The sequence below is a fragment of the Astyanax mexicanus genome, chromosome 5, assembly GCF_023375975.1.
Source record: "Astyanax mexicanus isolate ESR-SI-001 chromosome 5, AstMex3_surface, whole genome shotgun sequence".
NCBI lineage: Eukaryota > Metazoa > Chordata > Actinopteri > Characiformes > Acestrorhamphidae > Astyanax > Astyanax mexicanus.
Window position 1 is genome coordinate 39,039,334 of NC_064412.1, and position 17,169 is coordinate 39,056,502.

Genomic DNA, 17,169 nt, shown 5'->3' on the forward strand with positions numbered 1-17,169 from the left:
TTATAGAGTTTAAAGCCAAATCATTAAATTAATGGCGAGTGTAACGAATCCGTTCACGAGTTAAATTTGACCCTCGGAGTGTACGTTCAACAATAGAAAACTAAGTGTAAAACTTGATCGTTGCATTGTTTCCATTTGTTGTAGTAAACAAATACATCAATTTGCTTTATTTTATATATTTTTAGTCTGACTGCCCTTTGCAGATTAATTCTCAGAATTAGAAAAGTCTCAGTTCTCAAATTTTCTATTTGCATACAAAGTTGGTAAATCAGATAGTGGAAGAAAATCACGACATTCAGGTTGTGAGGAGAGCGATATGGAAAACTAGTAAATGTGGAGAAAAAACACTTCAGATAGTAAATGCTGGTACTGTAGTGTGGTTTACACCTGGTAACGTTAGACCTTTTTACTGTATTATAATATCTCAGGGTAGTGTTGATGCTTTTTAAACTAGAATATTGCAATGTGCTGAGTTTAACAGAGTTTTTTAAATAAACAAAATAAAATAGTTTAGCTCCACATTACACACTCAACAACTTAAAAAGAGGAAATGTGTGTGAGAGAAAGCATAAACTCCATCAAATAAAAGGTAATTTACCTTCTGAACTTAACAGTTGCTGTGTTATATCAAAAAAAAAATGCTAGGTGTGTGCCACCATGCTCTGTCAATTTTGTCACGTGGTCAATTTGCCTTATAGTATGTTGACAGCCCGAATATATAAATACATACATGCAGTTTTATTACGTGGCTAAACGAACTAGCCAGATCCACATCTAGTTGCCACCTTACTACACTTGCTATAGTAACACTTTCTCCAGTAGCCCAGTTTATTTAACTGCAAACATCATAGAGGTATTTTGGTTTAAAAATACTATTTCACCATTAAATAAAAGTATGTTACATTATTTTCATTTATATGATCAGTTGTCACTCCAAAACTCAAGTTTTCATAGAAAGCCAGAGAAAGATTTATGCTGGCTTAAGTTTGTCTTCTGGATCAGTTTGAACTTTTTTCAAAACTGATGTCAAAACAGATTTAATTATTAAATCCCATCCAGAATTCAAATGGTCAACATAAACATTGGGACATGATGTGTTGCCTCCATCTGGTGGTGGAGTTTTGCAGGACTCTAGCCACACTTGGAGACAATTTCCCAGACAGGGATTGAACCTAGTCTTGGGCTGCACAGCATTTTGAAGAGATTTTCCTTTAAAAGTCATTACTCTATGACTAGGCTTAATCCAGGTTCAGGAAACCATCTATTAGAGCAGATTGCTAAACCATGATCTCTTATCAAACTACAGTCAAACATATTACATCACAAACTACAGTAAAGTATTCCTTTTCTCTCTCATATAACAATATAACATGCATATGTATGCATATAACCACATTCATGGTTTCAGCTAAGGAAAATAAATCTGGCACAGTCACACAGTTCAGGTCTGGAGAAGTGTTTTATTCGTTGTGGCCATCTGTTTTTGCAGTGTGGCATGCAGCATTTGAATGTGAAAGGACAAGGCATAATGTACACCTCAGCTGTGAGGCTCTCGAATAACAAGCGTCAAAAAGAAAAGCCCAAAGCACACAAGTTGTGTGGGTGAATACACTGAATGTTCCAAAGTCAAAAAGTGAAGAAAGCTCATGGGTAAATTCCTCAGATCTGTAATACAAGTTCCCCCTTGTCCCACATGGTAGAGTCCAGCCAATCTGTGAAGGGCTTTAGAATGACATCATTTCTTCTTTGGCTGATTGGGTGTATTGAATTTGAAGAAGATAATGTCGCCATCCTCCACAATGTAGTTCCTTCCCTGCTGTCTGTACTTTCCTGCTGCCTGTTGGGTAAATAGGATATGAGATGAGAGCACCTACATTACTACATTTCGTGCACTGTTCATCACAATATTTTTAAAATAGATTTGTGTTACTGCATTCACAACGTTTTTTTATTAGTACATTTAGCTACTTTAATGCTAGCACATAAATTTGCACACCTCAGTTTACAATGCTGGATCTATGTCTTGCAGTTTTAAAATAAAGGGGCAGTTTCCCAGACAGTGATTTTGAATAGAAATTTACCACTGAAAAGAAATAAGTCTACAACTAGGCATAAACCAAAAAAATGATTTAAAAAAATGAATCAATTTACAAATGACAAAATCGATTTTCTAAATGTTAGCTCTGACTAAAAAACAAAAATGACGTGCGGAACTATAGCGCCCCATCCCTGTGTGCGTATCTAAAATATTACGAAGCCCATTAAAATGTTACTTTATTATATATGTTCAATAATACTATTCATACACATTAAAGACAAATCAACCACAACATAAAAACTAGCTCTATGTACATTCGACTGGTCAGCTATAACATTAAAAATCACCTTTTTGTTTTTGCTCCTTGTATTTGGTTTTAATATTGTGGCTGAAGCACTAATAGAAATAGTGCCAACCAGCCTATTAAATAGCAGGATTAATTATGGATAGTTACAGATAATTTACTTTAAAATTACCAAGTAGTCATGCAATGAGGAAAAAAAAAATCCTGTATAGAAGAAATTATGCATCAAATTGCATACAATTTTTTCATAACCGCGTTGCAGAACTCTGAATCACAATCAATCGAATTGTAAGGTGTCTAGAGATTTTACTGATTTGAACTTTTCTGATACCCTTGACTTCAGAAGAAATGTTGAACGAGCAGGGGATATGCATATGCAGCTTTCTGCTTACCTTAGCAGCGGTTTCAGAGCCCTCCTCTTTGAAATCTACAAACTTCATGACCTCTGCCATGATGAAGCCTTTCTCAAAGTCTGTATGGATCTTCCCAGCTGCCTGTGGTGCCTTTGTACCTTTCTGTAGGACACACACACATTCAAATTAACTGAGTGCGTGTGATTTAATACAGACATTTATAGCACCATATTTGTGTGTGCTTACCCTGATGGTCCATGCGCGTACTTCATCAGGTCCTGCTGTGAAGAAATATTCCAGCTGTAGCGCGGCATAGCCACTCTTGATGATCTTGGTCAGCACACTACAATATAAAGATGCATATATTTAGTAAAATAGTGTGGGTAATATATTGCACCATTAACACAATATTACGCTGCCTTTGACACCACTCTCTTATAGGGACAGTTTTTGATACAGTTTTTGACAGTTTTTGGAGGGATTAAGCCTGGTCTTGGACTTCACAGCATTTTGAATTGAGTTTTTTCATTTAAAGGGAAACAGTCTATACCTAGGCTTAATCCTCTCCAGGAAACTGACCCATTCATGTTTAAGCTTCTAAGCTTAAACATGAATGGGTCAGTATGCTTTTCCTAGATATCAGGAATACTCTACTGCCACAAAATAAAAAATGGGAAATGAAAACTGCAATTTTTTCAAAAAAGTAGTACCCTGATGTGATAAGGCACGATACAATTAACTTCACGCCACACGTTCACTAGGTCATGCTAGATAGGCTGCTGATATGCGTAGCCCTGAGCTCACACTGGCAGGTGACAAGTCCCTGACATCCCCCCCGAGTTTGCCTTTCACTAGTATGTTAGCGTCTGCTTGCGGTACTGCACGTGCCCTATTAGTACGGGCACTAATCCAGGAAGCTACCTATCAAATCATCTGCTTTTATGTCCATATTGTCAACACAGCAGAGTCTCTCTCTCTCTCTCTCTCTCTCTCTCTGTAACTCAGCAAATTCAAATATTCTAATATATAAAACATTAAAACTACCCTCAGATTAGCATTCTAATACAATACAAGATTTCTACAAACACATTTTTAGGAATGCACAATATAGTTTATTAATGTTTGACAAAATTAGAAAAATGATCAAGATCTTGTTTTACTCAACACTGCAAACCCCTACTGTAGCTCACCTTTGGGTTTTACTCTCCTCACAGAACTTCTGTTTCTCCTCATCACTCATGTCCTGATACTTGCTCTCAAATCCTCCACTGAACGGGATGACCAGAGCACCAGGATCATGAGCATCTATCCACTCCTTAATCTTCACCAGCCTGCAGTGAGAAAGGAGTTGACACAGGCAAAAGTTACGGTTATATACTTTTACTATAACTATAAATCATAGTAAAACTTACAAACATGCATGTTAAACTGTGCACCTCACCACTTGTTTTTTTTCCTGATGTAGTCTTTCTCTGAGAGGTTTACCAGGTAGATCATCGGCTTAGACGTCAGAAAGAGGTATTTGTTCAGCACCTCAATCTGGGGGTTGAGGGAAAGGATAAAATAATTTAATTTCCGATTTTAAAAAGATCAAAGGCAAATCAGTAACTGGTCACTGCACAATGACAAATTCTGCAGCAATATGTTAGGATCAATATTGTGGAATATAAGGGCCTATATATTAGGTCCTGTTGTGTTTTTTATATCAGGGTTTATAACTAGAAAGCTTAATGATCCACAAGGTAAAAAAAAAATTGTAAACTAAAGTTGTTTAAGTATATTTTCTGAGGAAAAGTGTTTTTTTTTTTTTCAAACTTTTCCATCTCTGGTTAGCAAATTATCTGCATTGAATGCTTGTGGCTGCATTGTCTTAAACTAATGACGCTGATTTACCATGAGGTACTTCTGCAATATCTATTATATACTATTAGGGCTATTACCTTTTATTTATGCTTAAATGTATGCCCTCTCCCTCTCTCTTGTAATGATTAATACAATTATTTTTTTAAGGGACTGGCATCAGTAATACAAATCTAAGTGTTCAACACTGAATTTTTTATTCACATTTAATTAACGTGTTGTAAAGGACAGTAAAGTCCTTGAATTCTATAGTTAAAACACAACTGATGTCTTGATTTTCCTCATCATTTTATAACTTAAATTGCTGTTAATGGCCCACTACAGACTACTGCTTCCCCCTGAGGATGGAACTGCAGAGCACTTGAGCGTACTTCATGGACCACTGGTGGTCCCCCTGCCCCCAGGTTAAGAAACCCTGTGTTACAGTGTTTATATTTGGTTTTGATTTTACACTGCAGTTTAGTGAACACTATCTTTACTACATTCTTTCAACACCTACATAGGCAGGGACTCCCTATACTTCACACTGATTGACTTTCCATGAGTTGTACCAAATTCTGCCTCCCTTTCACATGAATGTACATCACGCAGCAAACAGATTCCACAGTGAATGCAGCACAGACCGCGTGTGCATGGGCACGGTGTTTGTTCATAGCTGTGATAATGATATGTTGGTCCTTTGGTCCAGACTGTGGTTCACACCATCTTTCAAATACCATTTTGGTTTAGATCAAACAAACAATTTAGCAGGACAGTAGGTAAGAAAGCAACCAAAGGCATTCCACATCCTAAGGACTATCTTCAATTAGCTTTATTTTAACTGTATACCATAATTTCTCACCTCCTTGTCGTTCCATTCATGGTAATAGCGCACATGTTTCTTCTCCTCAATCACCCAGGACTTTATTTTGCACATAATGTCCTGTTTCAGAAACAGAAACAAAGCTGTGATTTTACAGGCCATATGACATGTGCATCCAGATATGAGGCATGTGAATGTTTGCAGCTGACTTACATATTCAGGTTTGAGTTTCTTGTCTCCGCCCCTCACAGCAGTTTTCTCCAACTTATCTATGATTGGCCCGATCATTTCCTCATCCTTCAGCCTGAGCTCCTCGTGAATAATCTCAATGTCCCGTACTGGGTCAACACATCCCTCCACATGGATGATGTCTTCATCCTCAAATGCTCCTGCAGATGCAGATAGATACACACGCACACACATAAAAATATCCTTAATATATGGCATGCCTTTTATTACATCTGTCATTCATTTCTACTCACAAACACAGTGCCCACCGTGCAAACTGTATATTAAAAAAATAATAATAATAAAATCTAAATCCTTAGACACAGTCCCCTCAAGCAAATAAATGGTAATGGCAGTGCTAAAGGCTTTCCAAATGGGTAACAACTTACGGGTCATATGGAAGATGCTGTCGCAGGCACTGATGTGAGAGAGGAAAGCATTGCCCAATCCCTGCCCTGCATGAGCTCCCTTCACCAGGCCAGCAATGTCCACCACATTCAGAAAGGCTGGAACTTTACTGGACAGACACAGGGAAAGTAATGAGGTCATTGTTAAACAAAGTTGACATCTCATGGGCTCTTCTTGTAATGTTAAAACAATAGGGCATTTTCGAGGCCAGCAAAAATGAGTTCATGATCATTTATTGTACGATAGGTTGTAAACATATTGCAAAATGCCTAGTGTCCTCCAAATGGCATAAAAGTATTACTCAGCAGATATCTGTAAGCATTTAACAATCTACTGAAAAAGTCTGTGTCTTAATTAGACTCATGTTATGTTGTTTAAATATTGCTGTTTAGTACAAAAAGGACTTGCACTATTTCCAGTATATGCAGATATGCACGACTTGGGATTTGAATTCATAACAACTTCTGACAATCACTTTTAATACACTGCACGTGCAGGTGAAGATCAGATACCTGGCAGGTTTGTGGTATTGGCAGAGAAAGTCAAAGCGCTCGTCTGGAATGGGCACACGACTCTCATTGGGGTCGATGGTGCAGAAAGGGAAATTCTCGGCTGCTGCTTGACTCTTCGTTAGCACGTTGAAGAATGTAGACTTACTGAAATCACAATCATGAAAACCAAAGGCATGAGATATGTAACATTCATATATAAGTTTTAGGCATCTGTATTTTTTTATTTATAAGCTCTACTTACATGGGCAATAAGTGTTTCTTTACTATTTTTATATTAGAATAAATACAAATAATATTCTGCAAGCGAAAACACTGTTACTAAAGGATAAATGTTTCTTAAAAGATGTGATTAAATGGCTAAATTCTCTGAATAGTAACATACTTCCAAATAATTTCCATGAAAAATTGCAGATGCCTTTGTTTTGTACATACACATGAAGTGGCAGTTTGGATATCATTATCGCAAAAAATCCTGAGATACTGTGATATTATATTAGGGCCATATGGGCCATCAAGGTATAACTTTTTGCTGTTTGTGTCAAAAGTAAAATTAATCTACTATAGATAGATTAAATCTGTCCAGTATCAATAATTTTACTTCAATCCTGGATATATGGAGTGCATTATTAGTATCATTATTTGTATTATAACAAGCACATTGGATCATTGACTTCTGTTAGTCAGAGATGGTGAAACTCTCAATTAGGGGTGTGTAATAACATATTGTATGCAATAACATTGCCAAATAAAATGTTAAAATGATTTTGTAGCAGTAGAATATTCTTAACATATATTTTTTTAATTCATTGTTTTGTCATATCACCAAGAATATCATTATCGCAAAAAGAAACCCTGAAATATTGTAATATTATTAATAGGGCTGTCAACTTTAAAGTGTTAACACACATTCTGTTGTAATCTGCCCCACCCTCTGCCCAATGCACATATTTTTTTTCTTAAGCGGTTCGCTTGTGGTGAGAATGAAATCTGGTCTTGATCCAAACAAACTATTATATAATCTTCTTTTTAATTTAGCTGAACTGCTGATAAGGCACAATTTAATCCGATATATTATCCAGATCATATACTGCAATGAGCAAACGCTGTCTCTGCTGCTCCATGTTGTTTTCCTGTGCTATGTGTGCAGGGTTTACAGCTCGCAGCTTTAATATATCTGTGCTGCACGTCCCATTAAAAACACTGTTCGAAAGCGCAGCAAATTGTCAGTGTTCTGTCAGCTCTGACCAATCAGAAGAGACAATGTGCTTGTATTGTTTTTTTGGTGCGCATTTCGGTGCAGTTAGGTTTATGTCTGTGTGAAACCAAACCAAACAGAGGGAGAAAATCCAAGTAAACAAACACATCAACTAATCCAGACCATAGAAACCTACTACAGGTGTGAAAAAGCTCTTTTAAACTGAGCAAATTAAGTTCTAATTCAGAAATCCTTACAACCAAGCTGATATGTTTAAAATAAAGTGTAAACAAAAAAAAAAAGGTTTCCTCTATTTAATTTGCCATGCATTCTTTATTCCAGCTCTCCATGTTGGCTTTATCTCAAACATACAAGTACATATTAGTATTTTATTTGATACCATTAATATAAATATAATTGCATTTTACATTTCTTACATTCATACTTTTATTTACATATAAATATCCAGTATAAAACTTGCGTCTTAAGAAGAACAAGTGTGATTAATTACAGATAATCACAGAATATTGTTGTGATTAATTAGGGTCTTTTATTTAATCGATTAACACCACTAATTATTATACTCTGATTAAATAACCCTACAGAAAAAAAAATAGTCCTGGTCATATCGCATACACTAACAGACAGAGATGCACACAGAACCACAGCAAACCCCAGAAATCACCAAAAAAGTGCCTTGACAAGTTGCTGCATAACACAAAACACATTTTGTAAAGGTATATGTTAATCTCTAAAGACAGATGCTCAATCCCATGTCACCATAACACTCTAGTAATCAGACCTGAGAGAATGAAACTTACCCCACATTTGGTAATCCCACTATTCCAATTTTTAGGGAAGTCCCAAACCGTCCGATCAGAGGGGGTGGCTTTGGTCCATCTCCTGCCTTCTTTGGAGGCATCTGTAACATAATTCACACACCACTCAGCACACATGGCAGGCAGCATGACACAGCAACACAACCAGCACAACCCCCCCCCCCCCCCAACACAAGCACACCTTTTTGGGAGCCATGACTGAAAAAAATCAGCACAATGTCATCCAGAAATACGACTAATAATCTTTTACATAGGTTAATAGTAAGGTGGCTTTCTCTAGCTAATCCAGGCTGGTTGCCACCATTAGCGTTGCCCCACAGAGTCCCAGAATAGCAGCTGTCGAGTACAGCAGAGAGAGCAGGGGTGTAAACTGACCAGCCCGGCCTCATCGCGGCTAAATATAAATCCAATCCCCTCCAGAAAGCGAGAAGATGTAATATATCAGCACTCTAACGCTCCTGTAACTCTACACAGCCCGGTATTTTCTTAGACAGAGCTTCTGCTGCCTGTGACACGCTGCCAGACCCAGCTATTCGCATTCACAGAGCTACAGCACTGCCAGCCAGCAGCGAGCTAGCCTCACACCCCATTCATTTCTACACGGTTACTCTAGCTAAGCTAACATATTAGCGTACCGGCCCCTGCTGTAAATACAGTGTAAACAGAGCCCATACTGTAAAACACACGCTCCACACAGAAGCCCACAGTGAGTGTGAGCAGGCGTGTGTGTTTAAATCACCTTGAGTTAGCGCTGTTTGTGAGCGTGCTGTAATATTCTCACTGCTCACACTCCGCACGCTTTACACACTTCAGCCACCCGCACGAAAAGAAACAGCCGAGCGGAAGCGCCGAAACATTCTGTCATCCGATTGGACGAAATCCGGCCGGACGGAAGGACGTACGGGAACACGTCACGGCGTACTGTGAGGTGGCGTACAGTAAAACAGTGAGCTGAACCCAGACACGGATGGGTTTGCAGTGGGTTGAGGATGTTAGCCCAATGAGGATGGTGGTTTGTTCCATAGACTGTATATAAGTATTGATAGGACGTCCCCATTCACTCGGCATTCATTACGGCGTTTTGAAGTCAAAATTTGGCCGAAATGGAAGCTGCCATCTTCCGAGCGCTTGCGCAGTAGAGGCAAATTGGAGCCAGAACAGGAGCAGCAGAGGTGGGAGGCGGAGCCATGTGACTGCCCAAACCCCGCCCTACCCCTCAATTATTCTGCGTTTCACCGTCATTTTCACCAAACAAGTTACTTAACTTAGCTAACCTGAGTTGGCTAACCTGCTTTACTAAATGTCATTTTTAACAGTAAAATCCAAATGTCAGAAAGATCTGACTGTGAGCTCCGCGACTGAGCCACAGTGGCAGTGCACGTTCACGCTCTCAGGCGACCGGTCAGTCAACTTGCCCTCAGCTGTCAATCATCACATCGCCACACCTCTTTAAAAATCACAGAATAACTCCTATAAAATGTATTAACTGTAAAGAAAAACACAGGGGGGTTATTAACACAGGAGGGGGGCTTGCAGAATGTACAGAACCCAACTTCCAAAAAAAATCCTGGATGTGTAATTTTAGATTAAAGATTCCACCATCTCTCATTCAGTTGAATGGAAATAGTCGGGGTTAAAAGTTCTACTGGAGCCAGCCACCAGAGGGCGTAAGAGATGGCTTTACTTTTTTAACCCCTGTCGTGCTGTCTATACTTATATACAGTCTATGGTTTGTTCAGATTTTTTGTCTGCTTTACAAAGCATCCAGTCTGGCAAATCTAAATGTAGACAAGGCCTAATTAATTAAAAAGTCATCAGGCATTATTTCAGTTACATATGTAGACTATTTTAGTACAGTTTTTATGGGTTCCAGCACATGTAGTGGTGGACAGGAATGAGACTGCTAATATAACAGCAAAACAGTGCCTCTTAGCAAAGCTATGGCAAGGGTAGTTGTAAAACAACATGTAAGGACGTTATGGCAGATAATTGGGAACAAGAATTCAGGGGAAGGCATTTGTTTGCTATTCAACCAAGAGTTGGTTTGAGTGGGAGTGAAGGGTACAGTCGGAGACAGGAAAACATATTAACAAGGCTCCTGGTAGGTCACAGTATGCTCAATGCTTCTCTGCATATAATACAAAAACATTCCACAGGGCTTTGTCGCCACTGTCCACAGAGGGAAACAGTGGACATGTACTGTTTTACTGTACAATGCTGACCAAAGGGAATTTATTTTTTCTGTTCTGAAAAAAAAAAGGCCACAAAGATTTTTCTTTGAATGGATTGCTTTCTTATGGGGCAGGGATGGGCACAGTACACAAACTGTTTTTTCATTTTTTGAAGTCTACTGGTATATTGGACTTTATATCATTTTTTTCTATTCTTTTCTTTTTTACTTTCCACCCCTTTTTATTGATTTAAATTATTTATCCTCCCATCTTTATCTTTTGAATTATTGTTGGTCACTTTACTTCCCGAAGTCACACTTCACACTCCTGCTCAGTAGGTGGCAGCAATGCACCTTTAGTTGGTCTGCCATTCGCCATGATCCTGAAAGAAGAAGAAGAAGATGGGTGCCATTTTTAAAGTCTCTGAAACCTGATAGGACTAGAAAGGGCAAAACCAATGTTTACTGTAATATCACAGTCCTTGCCTTTTGAATGCATGTTATCTTAATATTTTTTGTTCCTTTTTTCCCAAATGACAATTACAGCCTCTATCTTTTCATTACAGTCTTTTGAGTTCACTTTGGCCGTTTCAAGGACTATGTCTTCTTTTGTCCAGACTTAGATACGGTGGCCGAGAAAGCCCAGCGCAGTGCAAATTGAAAAGCGCTGCAAAAGCACAAAACACATCCATCAAAATTACAACACAGGCGCAGCAAATAGAAAAACGCGCTGCAAAAAGAAAAACGCGCTGCAAATAGAAAAACGCGCTGCAAATAGAACCACAACACAACGGAAGTGAGTCACAACACAACGGAATTTTCCCGGGGGACCTTAAAATATGCTGTACCAGCTGTATACAAAGGACAGTAAGTGGCAAACAAGCTTCTGAAAAGTAAGTTATGTTTATTACCTGTGATTACCACGGTTGTGTGCATATTATTAAAAGTTCTGCTTCACAAAACGCCTTGTTTGCCACTTATTGTCCTTTGTACACATAGTGAAGTCCGAGACGTTACTGAAGACGCAGCTTAGCTGGTACAGTATCTTTTAAGGTCCCCCGGGAAAATTCCGTTGTGTTGTGACTCACCTCCGTTGTGTTGTGGTTCTATTTGCAGCGCATTTTTCTATTTGCAGTGCGTTTTTCTATTTGCTGCGCCTGTGTTGTAATTTTGATGGATGTGTTTTGTGCTTTTGCAGCGCTTTTCAATTTGCACTGCGTTGGGCTTTCTCGGCCACCGTACTTAGAGGACCAATATGTAATTTATTTTCAGTAGTAAAGGATAAAATGTTCAGAATGTATCTTCAGATATTAAGAAAACACTGGCAGCTCTTGTCAGCAGGGCTTCAGCCAGTACGTTCCTTTTTGTGTTTGTTTTGGCATCTGTTTCCGCCTGATGCTCATTCCCTAACACTAACTCCACCCCCGAGGTGGCCAGTACCTACACTACAGCGAGCGAGCAGTGTTACAGCAAATAAGCTATAGCAAGCAGGGCTGGTTCATTTAAACTTTAGCTGCTTCTCACTATAAAAACCTCAACATGTCTCAAAAAAAGCTCAGCGACAAAAGGAGGATTGAAACAAGAATAAATATTGCCAGTGAGTTTGAAAGGTGGAAAAGACAGAGCATAAAAATACTACAAGACTGACTCCAAGTTGGCTACTCTCCTTTCAGTTTAAACTTTGTGTAGATTGTGTAGATTCAGCCTACTGAATTTGGCAATCCGAGTAAGCTTTGCATCTGGGGAGGGGCAGGGCAGATAACTCTGTGGTGTTTTGAAATTGGACTGCTGTAGCTATTTCACATGCTCGCTCTCATTTATGGAGCTAAATTTGTGCCAAAACTACGCAAATAAAGAAAACGTATTCTGTAAATATGATACTACTTGCAAACAAACACAACACGTTTTACAAATACAAAACTCGACTATGTATCACGCACGGTGGGTTTTACAAACACAAAACCTGATGGTTGTGAATATATACGTAAACTTTAAATAAATACACAGCTGTTTTCTAATACATTGCTCTTTACAAACAAATATAACATGTTTTACGAATGCAAAAAGCAATAAATAACAAGTAAAACATGATTTTCAATTTTGCCACTCGCAAACTCGTGTTGAGAAAATCACAAGTTTGCGAGTGCTAAAAGTGTGCCAAAAGTCACGTGATTTACCAGTGGGCTGTGCTTGTTCGTGAATCATGACACGGTAATGTTTAAAAATCATGTTTTACTTGTTATTTATTGCTTTTTGCATTCGTAAAATGTGTTATATTTGTCTGTAAAGAGCAATGTATTAGAAAACAGCTGTGTATTTATTTGAAGTTTACGTATATATTTACAACCATCAGGTTTTGTGTTTGTAAAACACACCGTGTGTGTTAGATAGTCGAGTTTTGTGTTTGTAAAACGTGTTGTGTTTGCCTGCAAGTAGTATCATATTTACAGAATACGTTTTCTTTCTTTGCGTAGTTTTGGCACTAATTTAGCTCCATACTCATTTCCTACAGAATGTACCTTGTACAGTACTTTCCAACTTACTAATTGTGCTAAGCAGAGTGGTCAAATATGTAAACATTTCTTCTGAAAGCCCATTGATAGCTTACTCTTCAGATTATAATTTTTTTTCCGTGTCATAGTAGAAATAAGCATGATTACCAAGGTATATAACATATAAACAAAAAACAAGAAAACCCTGATTTATGCAATCGAATATTTATTGCATATTTTTCAGAAACAAGTGGATCATGAACAAAATACATGTTAAATAGGGTTCCTGCTCATGGAAGCCTGAAGCCTTTTATTTTACTTTTAAATGCAAGGTAATTTAGTAAATCAAGACACAATTTTTACATGTGCAATGTGATATCTTACAATTTATATCACAAATCGTGTGGAGCCAGTTCTTGTATATGAAATAAAACATGCAGTAGCAGGCACAGAAAAGGGTCAAACTTGAGTTCATGAAGGAATCAATTCATATTCTGCTTTAACAATCTGAACACAACTGAAACTGGAAAACACACCTAAATGAACCACAAATACAGCAGATCTGCTACTTTAAATGCAATTCAGCTTGTACAGTTTGAGTTGGAAACTGCATAATTTATTTACCTGATCAATAAACAAAAGTCAAAATGCATACTTCCTTACTTAACAGAACAAACATATCACACTCACATACTTGTAATATCTAACAGATAATCATAATAAAAGTGTACAGTCACAGTCTAAGTATATTTCACCAGTAACAGAGCACCATAGCAGACTTTATTTTTTTTCCACAGGATCAAATACGCAATATCCGTACATTTTGCATCATATTTTTAAAAGAATGTTCCTTCATCTGTGTTAACCCTCTGAAATCATAAAGCACTATATTTATGCATATTTTGTCATTAAAACTGAAACCTGAACCTCCATTTATTTTAAAATCCTAACATATCTAAATATTTAAGGAAGTAAATGAATAAAATAAATAACAATTACTGATATATGAAGGCATGACATTTTTTAAATTAACTCAATTAATGTAAACCATTGAATATCCTTTTATCAACTTTTTGACTACAATCAGCACAGGAAGTTACATTTTATGAGAAGAATACTTTGCCAACTGTGTAGCATGGAGGTGGATCTATCATGCATTGGGGCTGTGTTGCTGTCTGTGCTAACTGCAGTCTTTTAATAAATGAATTCCATAAAATACCAGCAAACGGATGCCAATATCAGACTTGTTTTATGTCTGATCAGCTGCAGAGGCTCTATTTACTATCTCTCAATAAAAATATGATAAGATTTCTAATTTGGCTATTGGGTGCCTAAACGTACACATACAGATTTATGTCATACTTCTCAGGCCAGTGTCTTTCTAAAAGCTTAAAAATATAACAAGGTCAATGCTAGGGTATCTGAGGGTTAAAAGACAATGCTTATGTGCACCTATTGTTAAATAACATGAGGTCCATTTGCTAGAGAAATATCTGAATTTGATACTTGAGGTAAAAGCTAAGTAGAGTGTCCTATATATCGGAAGAACTAAATACAGTTACCCATTTTAAGCCACTTTTAGTGAAAAAGTCAACTTAATTTGGCAAACATTTTAATATTAAAATAAGGTTATTTATCCAGATGAAATTGACTTAAAAAAAATAAAAAAAACATTTAGGGCCCTATTTTAGCGATCTATAAGTGAGCCGTTAATCATGCAATGTGCAGCTTGATTAAGGGTGTCAGTGTGTCTTTGCTATCGAAACGGAGGGAAAAGTATGAATTGTGCGGCTCGACCCGCACAAAAGCATGTACTAATTCTTTTAATTAATCATGGATGTGTTTTGGGCGTAATGTGAAATAAACCAAAGTTTCACTTGCCATTCCCTTTAAGAGCCAGATGCACTCTGATTTTGGTGGATTGGTATTTTAACGGTGCAGTGCTTCAGCATTTCTTAGCAGAGGAAACTGACCTTCTCTAACAGGTCATTTACAGGTATTCTGTTATTGTTGATGTAAAAGTTGGGTCTTGTCCTTGTGTGTGTAACGAGCGGAGGTTTACGTGCGTTGGGCGGCACATACGTTGCCAAGATAGCAATGAACCTCTGTTTAACGGTTGTGTAGGTTTAAAGTCAGTGAACACACCACACTTGAACACACCTCACTTTCAGACCACCAAGCCCATTAGCATAGATATATTCATGAACTTTGACGTTGGTGGGGTGTAAGCACAACACACCTTGCACAGGGTGTAAGATAGGGTCCTTAGACTCTGAGTGGTCCAGCAGACTAAGGTGCTGCCATTATGAACCAAGGATCGCTGGTTTGAATCCCAGATCATGCTGCTTCACCATAAGCAGCCGGAATCTGAGAGAGCACAATTGGCCATGCCCTGTCAGGGTAAGTAGTTGCTCTCTCCTCTGATATATTAGAGCATGTGCTAGTCATCACCCTCCTATTGAAGGGGGGTTACTAATGTAGGGGGAGTTCATATGAGCAGGAATTGAGAGATTAACCTTCCAAATTGGGTGAAAGAACAGGGTAAATAAAGAATAATGTAATGAAAAATAAATGATAAGGAATCAAATACTATTATAATTGATACTATGATAATTCACAGAAAATGCAGCAGGTCTTACCAGATAATTCCAATATAAAACTGTCCTCACCAAAACAACTGACAATTAGCTTATATCTCAAACAAACCCCAGTATATGAAGTACGATCAGTAGTCATAAATGATACTATTGTGCTGTTTAGTAAAGGAAAATACACTATACTGTATGTAAAGGTAATATCATAAATACTAAAAAGTCTGTAAGGGGTTCAAGTTACCTGCTTTCCACAGATCGTGGTGGAACATTACAGGAGGTATGAAGACAGACCTGAATACCCTTTAGGTTTGGCATGCCATGCAACACATTTCACATGGCACAATTTCCAGAGTTAGAAGAAATAGTAGGTCAATTCACAGTCAAGTTCTGCTCAGTGGATTTAGACCAGTCCCTTCATATAAATGACGTCATAAAGCATCTGAGGTGCTCTGCTTCCATCATCCAGGAGGCATGACCATGACTGGTCGTCATAATGGAAATCCAGTTGAGGCTTTAGATGCTGGATGAGTCCTGTAAGTGCAGGGCCACACCACTGTCTTTTTCACCACACCCACCAACAGCAGCCAATCCAGCAGCTTGCTGCCCAGGAATTGACCAGTGCACCTGTCGATTAGAGCAAGGATTCACCCACTGGTCCTGAGAGAGACTCAGATGATCCACTGAGAGAAAAAGAGAAAAAGAAGAAAGGGAAAATTAAAAGGAAACAAGAGTAAGAGCAAATCAAGAAAAGGCAGAAAAGATATGTTAAAAAGTTCATACAATAGGTACAAGAAGGAAAAAAAAACTGACAAATTGTACATAAGCAAAAATGGTCTCAGGGGTCTGTGTTAAATGTTGAGTTTCTGTGGTGAAAGTACAAGTTGTCTCAATTGTCTGATTTGAGAATTTAAGTTAAGTGTCTGGTGAGAGTCTGATTTGTCCTAGGTCCCCAAGGTGCAAATCCAAGTCAAGTGTTGAGTCTGTAAGGTTAGAGTCTGAGTTGAGTGTCAAGTCATTAAGGTGAGACTCAAAGATGAGATTTCGAGTTGTCTCAGGTCTCTGAGATTAGGGTTAACTATGAATCTCTAAAGTGAGCTTCTCAGTTGAGTGTTTAATGTCTGTGGTGGAGTCTGAAATGTCTCAGGTCTCAAAGGCAAGAGTTTGCGTTCAATCTTGACTTTGCAGTTTTAGCCTGACTTGTCTTGATTGTCTGGAATGAGAGTCTAAGCCAATTATTGATTGTTTTGTGGTGAAAGTCTGAGTTTACTCAATTGTTTGAATTGAATGTTAAGTGTCTGGTGATAGTTGTCTTGAGTCTCTAAGGTCTCTAAATTCACATTACCAGGCAGAAGTGACTCAAATCAGTTTTTTTTT

The 17,169-nt window shown here is 38.0% G+C and overlaps 2 protein-coding genes across 4 annotated transcripts in view; both read right to left on the reverse strand.

Moving 5' to 3' along the window:
• Positions 1-1,440: 1,440 nt before the first annotated feature.
• ola1 (Obg-like ATPase 1) lies at positions 1,441-9,394 on the reverse strand. The gene is made up of 11 exons (XM_007248844.3): positions 9,279-9,394; positions 8,522-8,622; positions 6,506-6,649; positions 5,975-6,102; positions 5,571-5,746; positions 5,397-5,477; positions 4,137-4,234; positions 3,886-4,026; positions 2,942-3,038; positions 2,735-2,857; positions 1,441-1,837 (listed from the first exon to the last, which is right to left on the reverse strand). Exons 2-11 carry the CDS (start codon positions 8,620-8,622, stop codon positions 1,736-1,738), a joined length of 1,191 nt encoding a protein of 396 aa, XP_007248906.1. The 5' UTR covers positions 9,279-9,394; the 3' UTR covers positions 1,441-1,735.
• Positions 9,395-16,302: 6,908 nt separating this feature from the next.
• Positions 16,303-17,169, reverse strand: part of gpr155b (G protein-coupled receptor 155b) — a 30,587-nt gene continuing 29,720 nt past the window's right edge. For all 3 annotated transcript variants that reach the window (XM_007248845.3, XM_022664668.2, XM_049479254.1), the window contains one exon: positions 16,303-16,475. In XM_007248845.3, coding sequence (XP_007248907.3) covers positions 16,427-16,475 — 49 coding nt within the window. In that variant the 3' untranslated portion in view covers positions 16,303-16,426. The remainder of the gene's footprint in view (positions 16,476-17,169) is intronic.

Excerpts from the sequence above, each read along its gene's own strand:
- ola1 (XM_007248844.3), bottom strand. The coding sequence starts at position 8,622 with ATGCCTCCAAAGAAGGCAGGAGATGGACCAAAGCCACCCCCTCTGATC. Across the intron at positions 2,858-2,941 it reads TACGCGCATGGACCATCAGG|AAAGGTACAAAGGCACCACA; the intron begins GTAAGCACACAC and ends TGTGTCCTACAG. Across the intron at positions 1,838-2,734 it reads GCTCTGAAACCGCTGCTAAG|GCAGCAGGAAAGTACAGACA; the intron begins GTAAGCAGAAAG and ends TTTACCCAACAG.